The sequence below is a fragment of the Dasypus novemcinctus genome, chromosome 3, assembly GCF_030445035.2.
Source record: "Dasypus novemcinctus isolate mDasNov1 chromosome 3, mDasNov1.1.hap2, whole genome shotgun sequence".
In the NCBI taxonomy this organism is placed as follows: domain Eukaryota; kingdom Metazoa; phylum Chordata; class Mammalia; order Cingulata; family Dasypodidae; genus Dasypus; species Dasypus novemcinctus.
The window spans coordinates 42958135-42975550 of NC_080675.1; the positions used below are offsets into that span (position 1 = coordinate 42958135).

The following is a 17416-nucleotide window of genomic DNA, read 5'->3' on the forward strand; positions in this document are numbered from 1 at the left end:
AAACAGCTTGGCTCTCTCCCCATGGCTCCAGTGTCTAAAACTAAGTTCTCTCCTCTGTATTTTTCTGTGTTTTCCTTCTCTGTGTATTTACTTCCTGGGACTCCAGCATCAAAACTCAAAGTCTCTTCTCTGCATGTCATTTCTTCTGTTGTCCCTGCCCACCAAGGGGGTGGAGACTCAACATTCTACTGACATGGCCAAATCAAAGCCCCAATCTTAATTTAATCAAGTAAAAGTGAAACCTCTGAATCTAACACAATCTAAGATGCCCAGAGGAACAGAACAGTTTACAAACATAATCCAATATCTATTTTTGGAATTCATAAATAATGTCAAACTGCCACACTCCACCCTCTGAATTCCAAAAAGACATTACAATATTTTTAAAAAACAACAATCTTAAATCATTAACAATGCTAAATATAAAATCATATCACAATCAGTTTAAAGAAATACAATCTGTCTTGGGGCAAAGTCCAGTCTGGCTATAGACCCTTGAAACTTACAAAACCATTTATTTGTTTCCAATATACAAATGGACAAAGGATAAACATTTGCATTATCATAAGGAGAAATTGGGAGGGAAACGTGAGTCACAGGTCTAGAACAGTTTTGAAAACCTGCAGGGCATTCTTCATTAGATTTCAATGTCTGAAAGTAATTTTCAAGATGATGATTTCTTCTCCCTGGAGCCTCATGGGGATCAACCCTTTCCACAGGCTTGTGTAATGACCATTTTCTTGATTCCCTCCTCATCAAGCATCTGGGTGGCAACCGAGCTCCAGACCTCACCTTCCAAGTACATTGGGGTGATGATCACACCTTTCTTAATTTCTGTGGTAAAGTCTTAACCCCCAGTACAGTGAGGTGAAGGCAACATCCTCCTTAAACTCTGTCATACAGGCCCAACCCTCTCAGAGAAAGAAACTGGCGACCTGGCCTTCCCTAATCCATGGGGGCAAGCCCCCCCCTCAGACCTTTGGGGTGTTGGCCTTACCCTCCCTAACCCTTGGGGAATATGCTCCACCCTCCTTGTACCCTGGGGTGGCAAACTCTCCCTGAACATCTGGCTGGAATATCCACCCTCTTCAAATGCCAGTGCAAATACAGCCTCTCCATACATGAGTTGGGTTTTTCTCTTGGTACAGAAGATGTCTAAATTCCTGTCCTCACCTACTATGGTTTTCCTCTTGAAGCTGTTTCTCCATCTCTTCCCTCAATGTCCCTTTTAGTCTAGGATGACAGTGGGTTTGTTCATACAGCTCTCTCAAAAAGCTTGTTGGTTTAGCATGCAGGAAGCAGGGGTCCAAGTCATAAGACAGTAAGACTTTCACAAGTCTTTCCTAGATAACTGCATTTTCAATCCTCATTTACAAGTTCCAAGTTTAGTTAATTCCTCAAATGGGGGAATATCAGCTGGGGGCTTGATTTCCAGAGGCTTGGAATTTCCAGAATCAGTTTCTGTTTTCTTTGTGCCCAACAATTCAGTTCTCGGCTTATCTCTTTCATCTAGCATTTTGCTATAAGCTGCAGGGAGAAGCCAAACCACATTCACCAAGTTTACTTTGGAAAGTTCTTCAGTTACATGCCCAGCCTTGTCATTTTCAAATTCTGCCTTCCATAAAACACCAGGAGTTAATCTTGCTAAGTTCTCTGTGACTTTAAAACATGGATTGCCTTTCCTCCAATTTCCAATAATATTTCATCATTTACTTCTTATATATATATATATATATATACACACACACACACACACACTTCGTTTACATAAAATGTTACATTCATCATTTACTGTTAAGGCCACATAAAAAGTCTCTTTAGCATCCATATTCCCATCAACAGTCTCTTCAGAGCAATCTAGGTATTTCCCATCAAGCATCTCCCAATTCCTCCAAAAAATACCCCTTACCCATCTATAAAACCATTCCAGCATTTTGGTAATTGCAAAAGCATGACTCTACTCTCCAGTACCAAATTCTGTATTAGTCAGCCAAAGGGGTGCTGATGCAAAGTATCAGAAATCTGTTGGGTTTTATAAAGGGTATTTATTGAGGGTAGAAGCTTACAGCTACCAGCCTCTAAAGAGTCCAACTTTCTCACCCAAAGTCATTTGCCATGTGTTGAGCAAGATGGCAGGCAATGCCTGCAAGGATTCAGCCTTCCTCTTCCTCTTAAGGCTCTGTGGTCCCAGCTTCTTCCGATATCAGCTGTAAGGCTGGGATGAGTCTTGTCTCTGTGCTGGGGCTCATTTCTCTCTGGGCTCAGCTGCTCTGCTCTCTTCACTAGGTCAGCTGTAAACTATCAGGCGAACAGCTTGGCTCTCTCCCCGGGGTTCCAGTGTCCAAAACTAAGTTCTCTCCTCTGTGTCCTTCTCCTGTGTATTTACTTCCTGGAACTCCAGCATCAAAAGTCAAACTCTCTTTTCTGTGTGTCATTTTCTCTGTGAGTCCCTGCCCACCAAGTGGAACCGGGACTCAATATCCAACTGACATGGCTGAATGAAAGCCCCAATCTTTATTTAATCAAGTAAAAGTGAAAGCTCTGAATCTAATGAAATCTAATATGCCCAGAGGAACAGCCCAGTTTACAAACATAATCCAATATCTATTTTTGGAATTCATAAACGATGCCAAACTGCCACAGAAGCACATAACAGCAGATATGAATTGCTCAAAGACAGAATTGGTGATTTCAAAGACAGACCATCCAAACTGGAAAAGATAGGAGAAAAAGAGAAAAGAATGGAAGAAATGGAACAGGCTCCCAGGGAATTGATTGACAACATGAAACAAACAAAAATACATGTTATTGGTGTCCCAGAAGAAGAAGAGTGTGGAAAAGGGGCTGAAAGATTATTTGAGGAAATAATGACTGAAAACTTCTCAATATTTATGAAAGACATAAATATCAATATCTAAGAAGGACAATGCACCCCAAACAAAATAAATCTGAATAAAACTACTCCAAGACATCTAGTATTAATAATAACAAATATCAGAGATAAAAGAGTTGATTTTGAATGCAGCAAAAGAAAAGGTAACCAGAATATCATTAAGTGCTGACCTCACATCAGAGGAGAGAAGAAATTGGTATGATGTATTCAAGGTCCTAAAATAGAAAAATTGCCAACTAAGATTTCTGTGTTCAGCAAAACAGCCCTTCAAAGATGAGGGTGAGTTTAAAGTCTTCAAAGACAAACAAAATGGACAGAGTATGTTACCAAAAGACCAGAATTACAAGAGATAATAAAGGCAGTGCTGCACCTGAAAGAAAAAAACAAGGGTGAGAGACTTTGAGGAGAGTGCAGAAACGAAGATTATTAGGAAGGGTAAAAAGACAGAAAAGTGTAAGATATGACAACAGAAATCTAAAAGATAAAATGGACGAAATAAGGAAAGCGTTTACAGTAATAAAATAGAATGTTAATGGCTTGAAATCCACAATCAAAGGACATAGACTGATAGAATGGATACAAATATATGAACCATCTATATGTTGTCTACAACAGACTCACCTCAGATGTAAGGACACAACCGGGTTGAAAGTAAAAGGCTGAAATAAGATATTCCATGCAAATAGTAAACAAAAATCAGGCAGAGTAGTGATACTAATATTGGGCAGAAGAGATTTTAAGTGCAATATATTATAGGGGATGAAAAAGTTCATTTATATTAATAAAAGGGGCAATTCACCAAGAAGAAATAACTATAATAAATATTTATCCATCTAACTTCCGTGCCCCAAGATATATGGGACACACCCTGGCAAAACTGAGGGGGAAAATAGATGGGATCTACAATAATAGTTCGAAACTTCAATACACTACTCTTAGTATTGGATTGAACATCTGGACAGAGAATGAAAAACAGATCTTGAATAATATGATAAATACACTAGACCTTAACAGACATTTATAGAGCATTACACCCCAAACAGTAGGATATATATTCTTTTCGAGCACTCATGGATCCTTCTTCAAAATCGACCATATGTTGGGACATAAACAAGAATCAATAAATTTTAAAAGATTGAAATTATACAAAACAATTTCTCTGATCATAGTGGAATGAAGCTGGAAATCAAAAATGGATGGAAACAGAAAATTCATAAAACTATGGAGATAAAACAGCACACTCTTAAATAATAAGTGTGCCAAAGAAGAAATTGCAAGGAATTCAGTAACTGTCTTGAGACAAATGAAAACAAGAAAGCAACATATCAAAACATATGGGGCACCACAAAGGAAGTGCAGAGCAGGAAATGTATAACCCTCAATGCTTATATTTTTTTAAAAAGTTAAAATTGAAGATCTAACTGCACACCTGGAAGAAATACAAAAAGAACAATATACTAATCCCAAATCAAGCAAAATGAAAGAAATAGTAAAGTTCAGAGCAAAAATCAAGAGAACAACAACAAAAGACAATAGACAGAATCAACAAACCAAAAGTTGGTTCTTTGAGAATATCAACAAAATTGACAAACCCTTAGCTAGACTGACAGAGAAAAAAAGAGAGAAGATGCAAATAAAATCAGAAATGAAAGGGGGTTATTACTACTGATCCTGCAGAAATAAGAAAGATCAAAAGAGGATAGTACAAACACATGCTAAAAAACTACACAATATAACAAAATGGACAAATTTCTTAGAAACACACAAACAACCTACCCAGAGCCTAGAAGAAATAGAAGACCTCAACAATCCAATAACAAGTGAAGAAATTGAAGCAATCATCTGAAACCTCTCAAAGATGAAATGCCCAGGATCAGATGGTTTCACAGGCAAATTCCATCAATCCATTCAAAGACACTCTAAAACCAATCTTGCTTTTCCAAAAAACTGAACAGGAAAGAATGCAATCAAACTCATTCTATGAAGCCAACATCATCTTAATACCAAAACCAGATAAAGATACTATGAAAAAAGAAAATTACAGACCAATATCTCTAATGAATATGATGAAAAAATCCTCAATAAAATACTTGGAAACTGAATCCAAAAGCACATTAAAAGAATTATATACCATGATTAAGTGGGTTTTATCCCAGTTAGGCAAGGGTGGTTCAACAAAAGAAAATCAATTAGTGCAATATACCATATTGATAAATTGAAGAAGAAAATTCACATGATCCTCTTGATTGGTACAGAAAAGGCAATTGACAAAATACAGCATCCTTTCTTGATAAAAATAGTCCAAAATGTAGGACTGGAAGGAAGCTTTCTTGATACAGTAAAGTGCATATATGAAAAACCTACAGCTAGCATTGTACTCAATGGTGAAAGACTGAAAGCTTTCCTGCTGAGATCAGGAACGAGACAAGGATGCCCACTGTCACCACTGTCATTCAATGTTGTGGAAGAAGTTCTAGCTAGAGCAATTAGGCTACATAAAGAAATAAAGGGCATCTTAATAGGAAAGGGGGGAGTAAAACTTTCACTATTTGCTGATGATGTGATCCTATGCCTAGAAAATCCTGAAAAATCTATAACAAAGCTACTAGACAAATTCAGCAAAGTGGTGGGATACAAGATTAATATACAAAAATCAATAGCATTTCTATACACTACTGCTGTGCAATCTGAGGAAGAAATCAGAAAAAAAACTTTACAGTAGCAACTTAAAGAAGTAGATGTTTAGGAATAACTTAACTAAGGAAACAAACTATCTGTATTCAGAAAACTACAAAACATTGCTAAAAGAAACCAAAGAAGACATAAATAAATGAAAGGACATTCCATTTTCATGGATTGGAAGACTAAATATCATTAAGATGTCAATTCTACCCAAACCAATTTACAGATTCAATGCAATCCCATTAAAAAAAATCCCAACAACCTTTTTTGCAGAAATGCAAAAGCCAATTATCAATTTTTTTGGAAGGGTAAGGGGCCCTGAACAGCCAAAAATGTCTTTAAAAAGAAGAAAGAAATTGGAGGACTCTCACTTCTTGACTTGAAAGCATATTACTTAGTTATGGTGGTGAAAACAGCATGGTACTAGCTTAAAGATAGACAGATTGACCAATGGCACTGACCTGAGGACTCAGAATTAGACCCTCATATCTTCAATTAAGTGATTTTTGACAAGGATGTCAAGCCTTCAGCTGGGCCAGTACAGTCTATTCAACAAATGGTGTTGGGAGAACCTGGATATCCATATCCAAAAGAAAGAGGAACCTCCTCTCACACCTTATACAAAAATTAACTCAAAATGGATCAAGGACCTGAATATAAAAATGACAACCATCAAACTCTTATAAGAAAATGCAGGAAAACATCTTCAAGATCTTGTGGTAGGCAATAGTTTCTTAAACCTTACACCTAAAGCATGAGCAACAAAAGAAAAAAGAGATAAATGGGACCTCCTCAAAATTAAACACTATTAAAATACGTAAAAAACGGTTTTTCTCACAACAAACACTTTGCACCTCAAGGACTTTGTCAAAAGGTTGAAAAGTTAGTTGACTCAATGGGAGAAAATATTGGGAAATACAAATCTGGTAAGGGCTTAATATCCATGATACATAAAGAGATACTCTCTCAATAAAAAGAAAAACTATCTGATTAAAAAATGGGCAAAAGATTTGAAAAGACAATTGTCTAAAGAAGAAATACAAATGGGAAAAAAACACATGAAAAGATGTTCAACATGATTAGCGATCAGGGAAATTAAAATCAAAACTACAATGAGATGTCATTTCACACCTATTAGAACGGACACTATTAAAAAGTTAGAAAACTACAAGAGTTGGAGGGATGTGGAGATATAGGAATGCTTATTCACTGTTGGTGGGAACGTAGAATGGTACAGCCACTGTGGAGAACTTTTTGGCAGTTCCTAAACAAGTTGAATATAGACTTGCCATGTGACCCAGCAATTCCATTACTAGATATGTACCCAGAAGAATTGAGAGCAGTGACATGAAAAGACATCTGCACACTGATACTCATAGCAGTGTTATCCACGATTGCTAAAAGATAGAAATAACCCAGGTGTCCATCAACCAATGAATGGATAAACAAATTTGTGGTATATATACACGATGGAATATTATGCAGCTGTAAGAAGAAATGAAGTTGTGAAGCATATGACAACATGGATGAACCTGGAGGACATTATGTTGAGTGAAGCAAGCCAGGCACAAAAGGACAAATATCAGGGTTTGGTTCCTGGTGCCTCCTAAAGAAAAACTGTGCGGACTGTTGTCTACTTGTTGTGTCAGATCGTATTCTTTAGGAGGCACCAGGAAGTGAACTTGGGACCTTCCATGTGGGAGGCTGGTGCCCAACTGCTTGAGACACATCCACTCCCCTTTAGTCTTTTATTTAAGTACCAACTAGTAAGGCAAAGAGGCATTGTAATAACTCATATTTGCTTAATTCTTAAATGATTCTGGTCAAATACATGCAAATAGATCAAATGGCATTGACTTGCACAGTGTCGAAGGAGAACCATTTATTTTAAACTTAACTTTAAAAATTTCCCCTGTCCTTCTCAAATGTGTTCATATCTACTTTCTTTACTTTCTTTTCTAATACAGAAGGAAAGATGATCCTTTTCTTCTCAGGATAATTGGACCACCAGGGTCCTTAAGTCTAGCTCTCCTTCCTCTTCTTTCTTATCTGGGACCTAACTCTTGCATCTTTAATATCCCACCACTGTTGTTTCTCCTGTCACAAAACACATAAACAAAAATCTCCCCTTTATCTTATTATCAGGTTCAAGCTAGCATTCTGTATCTTTCTTTTCTCACTTTTTTCATGCATAAGTTCTGAAGAACTCATATTCAAAGTCTCTATTTTTCAATCTGGCTTTTGCTTTCAACTCACTGTTTTTATTTTTTTAATTTTTTTGTTTTTTGTTTTTGTCTTCATTTTTTTAATGTTACACTAAAAATATATGAGGTCCCCATATACTCCCCACCCCCTTCCCCCCATTCCTCCCCCCATAACAACAACCTCCTCCATCATCATGAGACATTCATTGCATTTGGTGACTACATCTCTGAGCACCACTGTACCTCAGGGTCAGTGGTCCACATCATAGCCCACACTCTCCCACAGTCCACCCAGTGGGCCATGGAAGAACATACAATGTCCGGTAACTGTCCCTGCAGCACCACCCAGGACAACTCCAAGTCCCCAAAACACCCCACATCACATCTCTTCCTCCCACTCCCTACCCCCAGCAGCCACCATGGCCACTTTCTCCATACCAATGCCACATTTTCTTTGATTACTAATCACAATAATTCATAAATAGAATATCAGTAAGTCCACTCTAATCCATACTCTATTCCTCCATCCTGTGGACCTTAGAATGGTTGTGTCCACTCCACATCTTTATCAGGAGGGGGCTTAGATTCCACATGTATGCTGGATGCAATCCTCCTGCTTTCAGTTGTAGGCACTCTTGGCTCCCTGGTGTGGTGGTTGACCTTCTTCACCTCCATGTTAGCTGAGTGGGGTTAAGTCCAATAAACCAGAGGGTAGGAGTTGCGAGTCTTCAACTCACTATTGAAATTTGCTCTTGTAGCTCACAAATAATTGCCTAATCAACAAATCTTTTTCTACCTTCATGCTTCTTGACATTTCTTTTCCATTTGACAGTTGATTATCCTTTCTTCTAGAAATTCTTTTCTCTTTGGTTTTTGGGATGTTGCACTACCCTGCTCATTCTTTTCTATAAATGGCTCTTCCCCTCATTGCATTCATGTCTGTTACCTCCAACACCTCTGAATAAGGTATTATCCAAGGTCCTATCCTCTTCTCTTGGCAAGTCCTTCCTAGACAATTTTTTCTGTCCACCCTTACATTTTAAATACTACCTTTATGTGAATGACTGCTACAGTTATGTTCAGTCAATATATATATTTTTTGGTGAACTCTTAACCTATACTTTCAAATGGCAACAGGAACTGTCTATTTTAATACTCCTCTGATACCTCAAACACGTGTCTAAACTCATCAGCTCCTACACAAAATCCATTTTTTTCTGACATTCTTTTTTTCATTTATTATTTAACATTTTTTCAGTCAGCCAAGATAGCAGACTTTGAATTATCTTTAACCCCCTAACTTACTTTCTAAAGCTTGAAATCAGCCATAAAATTCTTTCCATTCATCTATCCCTACATTCCCCACACCATTGCCTCCAGCACCCTGGTTAAGGCTGCCATAACCCATCTGAACCACCATTACAACTTCTTGACTGCAGTTTCTCTCTCCAGTTTCTCCCCAGTCCAGTCTATTCTACTCAACACTGCCAGAGCATTTTCCCTAAAAGAATAGCTGTGAATCATGACTTACTTCTAATCAAGAATCTCAAACGGTTTTTTTTCTCTAGGATAAATCCAAACTCCTTAACCTCGCATTCAACAACTTCATAGTTTGGGCCTCAAACATGTGCTTTTTCAGCCTTATAAATGTATCAATTTTTGTTTCTATAGCATAGCTATAGTATGGACTCTGGATCTGCATTGCTAGGTTTGAATCCTGAATCTTCCTTTTACTATCTTGACTATGGACAAGTCTTAGTGCCTCAGCTTCCTCATATTTAATATAGGAATAATCATCCTTATAGGATTGTTGTGAAAATTAAACATTAAAAATGTGTTTAGAACAGTATCTGGGCTTAGTAAGCTCTAGACAATGTGTTTTAGTGAACAAAAACTTACTGATGTCTGCCATGTACAGGTACTCTTCTAAGGACTTGGGGATAGTATCAGTGAACAAAGCAAATAAAAATTCATAATTTTGTAGAGTTTACATTCTAAAGTAAAAATAATTATTATAGGTTGTTACAAATTCTGTTTCTGGAATGCCCTTATTTTTGCACCATCATCTTCAAAATTCTACCCTTTCTTCAAGACCCATTAGAATGTCATATTACCCCTTGAAATCTTACCTTTTAGGAAGTTCTCATTTGAACTCCCCCAGTCCTTTATATCTGTATTATGGATTTATCACATTCTACACACTCTATCATGCATTATTAAATATTAAATATATCAAACATTATGGTTACTTGCACATGTGGTTATCCCTCTTAATGGAATGGAATGCTAGCTACTATGCTCTATTCATTTCCTCCCTTTTTAGGAGGTACTGGGGATTGAACCCAGGACCTTGTACATGTGAGGCAGGTTCTCAACCATCAGACCACACCCACTTCCCCCTATTAATTTTTGTAAATAGTAGCATGTGCCAAGCACATAATAGATGCTTAATACTTTTTGAATGGATGTAGGAGCAGAACTCTGCATGCTTGTTCATTTGACCTCAGTTAACTAAACTTATCTTCTTCAATTGTAAATACAAAAGAAAATTTAAAATAGAACATTTTATTGTCAACTCTGGAAATATCAAATATCAATATCAAATGTTTGTTGTTTACCACTGGCTTCATTTATTACCATAATTGTAAATATAAAAGAAAAGTTAAAGCAGAACATTTTATTGTTAACTCTGGAAATATCAAATATCAATAGCAAATATTTGTTGTTTACCACTGGCTTCATTTACTACCATAATTTGGTAACTCAGTTATCAGTCGGACAATTTTAGTAGTTTGCTTTACTAAATATATACTCCATGGCAGGGGTTCTTTTTATTTTTATTTATTTTTATTTATTTATTTCTCTTCTCTTCCCTTCCCACCCCAGTTGACTGCTCTCTGTGTCCATTTGCTGCGTGTTCTTCAGTGTTCGTTTCTATTCTTGTCAGCGGCCCGGGAATCTGTGTCTTTTTGTTGTGTCATCTTGCTGTGTCAGCTCTCCATGTGTGCGGCGCCATTCCTGGGTAGCCTGCACTTTTATTAATGCTGGGCGGCTCTCCTTACGGGGTGCACTCCTTGTGCATGGGGTTCCCCTACACGGGAGACACCCCTACGTGGTACGGCACTCCTTGCACGCATCAGCACTGCGCATGGGCCAGCTCATCACATGGGTCAGGAGGCCCTGGGTTTGAACCTTGGACCTCCCACAGGTGGGTGCTTTATCTGTTGAGCCAAGTTCGCTTCCCTTGGCAGGGGTTCTTAACAAGGGGTTTGAGAGCTTGAATTTAAATTAAAAAAAAAGTTATTTGTGTGGACATGTTGGCGGGTGTGATAGATTTATTAAATAATACACTGTATAGTGTGGACTTAGAAAGGAGTCCTTGGTTTTCACCTGACTGGCAAAGGGGTCTGTGGGACAAAAAAGATTAAGAACCCCTGCTCTGTGGCATATTTGATGGCCCCCTGTTGGCACCATTTGAAAAATGCCTCTAAGTTTTTATTAAAGGAGGCACTGTGGATAGAGTAAAATTTCATTTGTTGTAATTACTATGGTTGGCACAAACTTGTCCCACTTCTCACTTCCTTTCTAATGTGAAAAAAAAATCCTGGTACTCATCTATAATATTTCTGGCTCATTTATTTTTTCTCCATTCCAAAGAGCTGTAGATTTTCAAAATTTGCTTTTATGGCATCTAAAAGGAGAATTTGTTTTTTAAAAATCATCAAGTATCTTGCCTCTAAATTTGCTATGTATTTTTCAGCTATGACCAAGAAAGACCAGATTAAGTGTTCCCTCTTACTTTCTAATCCGTATTTTCTGGATCACAATGTTATTTTCTCAGAACATGATAGTAAAATATACAGTTATATTACACAACATTTTAAATATCCTTTATACCATTTAACTTTGTTAGTATCTTAACTATTTCTTTTTTCCAAGCAGAACTCTATCAGAATGGCATGACAATCTTTCCTTTTTTAATAACAAGGCCAACACAAAAAATTTTTAAATAATGACCAAGGTTTTTTTTTTTATTCATTAAGTTTCAGTATCATTACAGAAAATGTTATGGTACAGAGTTGTTTAACATTATTTTTTCCTTTGCTCTTAATTTCCACATGAATGCTGGTAACACTAATATCTGTACAAGATCAGTCTTTGATTTTATTTTTTGTTCTGTACAATTTTAAATGTATTGGTTAAAAAGGCTGTCAGCACTTAAGGAAGCATTTCCCCCCACCCCAATGTTCAAATAAAAGGTATCCAGTTACTGCCCAAGACTACTGTGCCGTGAGGCTGCTAGGGTGAGAAACCTCCCTAGGTGCTCTGCAGGGTGGTTCTCCTTGAGGTGAGGCAGGGCCTCCACCCAGTCACTCTTCTTTTGGCACTGTACACATAAACACGAGATACATGATAAAGAACAAGCGAAAGCTCTCTGTAAAGCGGTTATGAAGCATACTAAGAAGGGAAATCCAAGTGTTGCCTATGCTAGTATAAATAAGCAGACAGCCTTGATTTAAGAGCATAAGTAGTTGTATTTTAAAGATGAGAAAAACACAAGTTCTGCAGGCACCTACTGTTGTCTATTAAAAGCTATCGCTATCAGACCTAGCATTGAACACACAAAGCAATTTGCAAGAAAGGAAAAATTTGCTTTGATATAATCAGAGTAGAGCTGTCTGTTAAGATTAATTTTTAGGTGATTTTTCTTTAAAAGGTATTTAAATTCTTTTGAAATATAGTTCAAGATGTTGACTATACAGATCAACTTTTATCCAAATCAGAAAAACTAGCTGTGCCGTTGCATATTACAGGATACAGTCAATGATATGTGGACATGCATCAAAGCTTTCTCCCGCTGCTAACCATCATAGCCGCCCAATGACCATGACATCCACCACCTCGCCCTTGTGGAGCTCCACGTACTGCTCTGTCTTTGGAGGTAGCATCAACAATCCATTGGCACTGCGCATGCTCATCAAACGGCTGCTCATCTGATTACCTATAAAGAAATACTGTCATTACAGCAGCCTGGGCATCACAGAGCATACTTTTGGAGTCTTTTTCAAAATGAAAACTAATATAAATGTAGGTAGGTCTTCTAGAGGAAGAGAGATGATCAGACTTCCCAGTACCTTTCACAAGTGGCCATGCTACTGTATCCTACCCACCTGCTCACTAAAACTTTAAAAATAAACATTAGAAACTATTGCTTAAAAGTGTAATATGAGAATTTTATTGCACGATGCAAAATACTACAGAATTTTCTTAATGTGTGTCTATAAAGAGAGTCCTTTTAAAAACATTAAAATAATGATAATAGTAGCTATCATTTATCAGTATTTATTAAGGGCCAGATGTGGTGCAAGGCACTTTTATTAATTATCTTATTTGATTCTCACAAGATTCAAAAGAGGCTAGGTAACTTGCCTAGAGTCCTACTAACTAGTTGGTGGCTACTTCAGTGTAGGTCTCTGTGATGGCAAAGCTCATGCACTTAGTATGTTAGCTTATGTTTGTACTTGATAGCACCTTGCTTGAAGGGTAATACAATTTTTTTTTTGGAGTTACATGTCAAGGTAGGCAGTATATGACTAGAGAAGTTGGGAATAAAAGTTTAAAGACCAGAGTAGGTACCTCTGGAACTATGAATTTTCAATATGCTCTTAAAATTTACCAATATCTAGGGTATAGCAGAGGTTACAGAAAATGACACTATATTCAAAATTGGTCTTTAAGTTCACATTTCAGGCTAGCCACAGTCTTCTCCTTTTCCTACAACCAAAGTTATGTTCAGAACTCACTGGTTGAACTAGCAGATTAAAATGGTCTTCTATAATTCTAGACTTGTAATTTAAATGTCTATCTAGAAAATATGGCTCAACAAAACAACTAAAGTTTTATTTAATTTTTTTTTGCCTTTGTCATTCTATGCTGTAATGTTTAGGAATAACTTAACTCATCTAACCTTTCAAAGAAATATGAACAATAACTACAAAATTAGGTATATCTAAGGCGGGAGATTATATATAAATTTGTGTTTTAACAGGATGGGTGCACAGTGATGGGATACCTGCAGGTGTGAAGACTAACCTGTACTCTGTGCCCAAGGCAGTGGTTCTTGGTGATGCCAAGTCAGTATACACCGGTGGTATTCTGGGCGAGGATCCAGTTTTACATCGCATGATAACTACAGAATAGAGAAAAAGAAAACAAACTTAATCATCTTATCATCTTTCAAAACTACAGGATGATGGTGGTTGTGAGAAGAATATAGTGGACATGGAAAACATTCTTGCCATTCTATATTAAATGTCTGCTGCATTCTATGTTTCCACCACTGTTACCTAATGTTCTTAATATGGGAGGTCCGAGGGTTGGGTTGCTCTGTGGGAAGAGAAAAGACGGCTGAGAAGCTGGTGTTCATAATGAGAAAAGGGTTGATGAAAAAGTTAAGGTCTGTTTTTGAAAATTATTTTTATGGGTTAAAAGGACAGATACCTCTCTATATGAACTGAGAAATCAAAGTAGGTATTCAATAAAGGAAAATAAAGGAAATAGACCTAAACAAGCAAACAGACTCAATAACCATCTGTTTGTCCTTCTGTCCCTGTGCCCATCCATCCATCCATCCATGCATTCATCCATCCATCCAGTAAATATTTCCTGAGGACTTAAGTTATGCTAGGCACTTATTTAGCTATCCATTCATCATCTCTCATCAACATAAAAGGAATAGATACATTCTTTTTCTCTAGAATATTCCCCTAATAAACCAATCTGATATATAATCTCATGAAGGCAAGTATAAGTAGTTCCTACTAATGGATATACCATTGTGATCTAGCCATATCACTGGTGTTAATTAAAAGAGGTCCCCTGGATGACTCTTTGCTATGGAATGGCAAAGGTTAAAATCCTTTTTCTAACATAGCAACTTTAGTTCACACACATATAGAATGACCAATCAACCTTAGGCTATTTTTCATGTATGTCATTACATTATTTGAACAAGTTTAGGCAGTATATAGTTATGGATTATAACCTATCAAAATCAAAGATTAGTTCAATGTTAGTGAAAATAAGACTTGTTCCAGTATATGAGAATTAACATTTTCCATTAGCAAAATAATCATTAAAGTTATTCTACCTTAAAATGGTCTAGATAATCTCTTATTTTAAAATATATTGCTTAAATAATGATATATTTAAAACTCAAATATACTGGAAATTTTTACTCAAGTACATCTATTTCCAATCTATTCCAGCTACCATGTTTTTTAAATAAAGATTTATTTACTTTCCCCCTCTTCCTCCCCTTACCCCTCGCCCCACCCTGTTGTTTTTGCTGTCTGTGTCCATTCTCTGTGTGGTCTTCTGTATTGAAATATTTCTCTTTTTGTCTTCTCATTTTTTCTCCTCTAGGATTCAACAGGATTTGGTCCTGGGACCTCTGATGTGGAGAGAGGTTCTCTGTTAGCTGCGCCACCTCAGTTCCTGGTTTCTGCTGTGTTTGACGTTGACTCTCCCCTTCATCTCTCTTTTGTTGTGTCATCATCTTGCTGCGTGACTCACTTGCGCGGGCACTGGCTCACCATGCAGGCATGTTTTCTCTTCTTCTTTTTCACCAGGAGGCTCCAGGGATCAAACCAACCCTGGGTCCTCTCATATGGTAGGTGGAAGCCCTATCACTTGAACCACATTTGCTTCCTTACCACATTTATAAAAATTCCAAATTTCATTCTGACAATCTGTGCTTTTCCTCTGGAACCTAGCATAAAACTCAATTCTAGAATGCTTTTTATTATTTTATTTTATTTAAATAATTTTTTTTTTATTTTTAAAGAAGCTTTAATTACATAAATGTTACATCAAAAATATAGAGGATTCCCATTTACCCCACCCTTCCCCTCTCCCACACTTTCCCACATTAACAATATCTTTCATTAGTGTGGTACATTTGTTATAGTAGCTGAACACATATTGAATCATTGTACTAGCCAAGGACTACAGTTTACATTATAGTTTACACTATGCCCCACAAAATTTTATAGGTTTTGACAAAATGTTTAATGGCCTGTATCTGTCATTACAATATCATGCAGGACAATTCCAATGTCTCAAAAATGCCCCTATGTTGAATTTATTCTTTCTTCTCCCTCCTGTTTTTCCTTGATTAAATCACACTCAGCTCTTATACCTTATATTGTTTATGTTTAAATCCTGTTTTATATCTACTGATGGGGTAAATTCCATTATTCCTAAATTATGTTGCATTTCTCTTAGGACAAAAATCTTTCTCCCTTTCTCTTTCTCTCTCTCTCTGGATCTGTGTTCTCCAGTACTAAACTACAAAAGTTATTCACATGACTACGTTTGTGAGTGGTTAAGCAACATTTTTCCATGAGCAATATCAGATACCTAGTTTTTACACTCAGTTTTTATTGCTAATTGGTTGTATTGTATTAACATGTTATTTTGCTTTCCTATACTTGTTTGCTCATCTACAAAAAGGGGTATAGCGTCTTCAAGCTTTATGATTCTAAACATTTTCAAATTATTTTTAAGCTAACAAAAAATTATTTTGTTTTAAAAGAAGATATTTTGTGAACTTAAGAAACAAGAATTAATTGTATATGTTGTATATGTGTTACCCCAATAAAAAATAAAGGAATCAGAGGCATCATATTGAAGTTAATGATTATTTTTCATAGCTATGTCACAAATAGCTCTTCCTTTTGTGGCTAGAGTTGAAATTTTTAGATTTTTATGGAATTTCACTGAACTGCAAAAGAATACTTTACTAACCAATATATCCATTTGTACTGACATTACAGTTCTATTATATTACATTGCTTAGTTTAAGTAAGTACATAATTACTATGACCTTCAATATTGAAAAAACATACATTTGTGTGTGTGTGTGTGAAAAAGTGTTGCAGATGGTTGATATTTCACTTCTGATGACTTTTCCTACTCATTCAAAACTGGGCAGTCACTAGGCACTAGGCACTAGGTCCTGTTTCTTTGAATACTGCCTGGAACATAACAGTCATTCAAGAGATAAAATTGTATTATTTTGTATAGTAATATAGAAAATGGTCTACATGTAAATATTTAAGGGAGAGAATTAGGGGAGAAAAGGAGAACATTCTATCCCTCCTCTTTGTCCTGACCATCTTGCAGAGAAATGACCTCAAGGAATTGAGTGCAATAGGGCAAACAATTAGTTGCAAATATAGTATAATAGTGTTACCACAGATCTATTTATATGGTATGAAAGCACAAAGAATGGGAGCAACCAACCCTTCTTAGGGAACCTGAGAAAGGCTTTACAGGGGATGTAATATCTAAGTCTTATGGGATGAATAAGGAATTTTCCAGGCAGTGAAAGGAGATGGTGGTGGCGAGGGGTGGGCCTTTCAGGAGTGGAAGAATCAGGCACAGGCAGGGATCTCATTTACATTCTGGAAGCAGCAAATAGCTGGTATTGTCAAAGAGCAGGATAGGAAACAAATGGAGCTGGGGAGGAAAATTGAGGCCTTGGGATGCAGGGATGTCTATACCCTCTTGAGGTGCTTGAAAGTGTCCCTACAGTAATGGGAAATACTGAAGGATTTTAATTGGAAACACTGAC

General features: G+C 36.8%; 1 protein-coding gene across 22 annotated transcripts in view; it reads right to left on the reverse strand.

Annotated features, from left to right (window-relative positions):
- Nucleotides 1-11781: 11781 nt before the first annotated feature.
- GPHN (gephyrin) overlaps nucleotides 11782-17416 on the reverse strand; it is an 801248-nt gene continuing 795613 nt past the window's right edge. For all 22 annotated transcript variants that reach the window (XM_058293259.2, XM_058293251.2, XM_058293256.2 and 19 more), the window contains 2 exons: nucleotides 13873-13969; nucleotides 11782-12781 (listed from right to left, as the gene is read on the reverse strand). In XM_058293259.2, coding sequence (XP_058149242.1) covers nucleotides 12648-12781; nucleotides 13873-13969 — 231 coding nt within the window. In that variant the 3' untranslated portion in view covers nucleotides 11782-12647. The remainder of the gene's footprint in view (nucleotides 12782-13872; nucleotides 13970-17416) is intronic.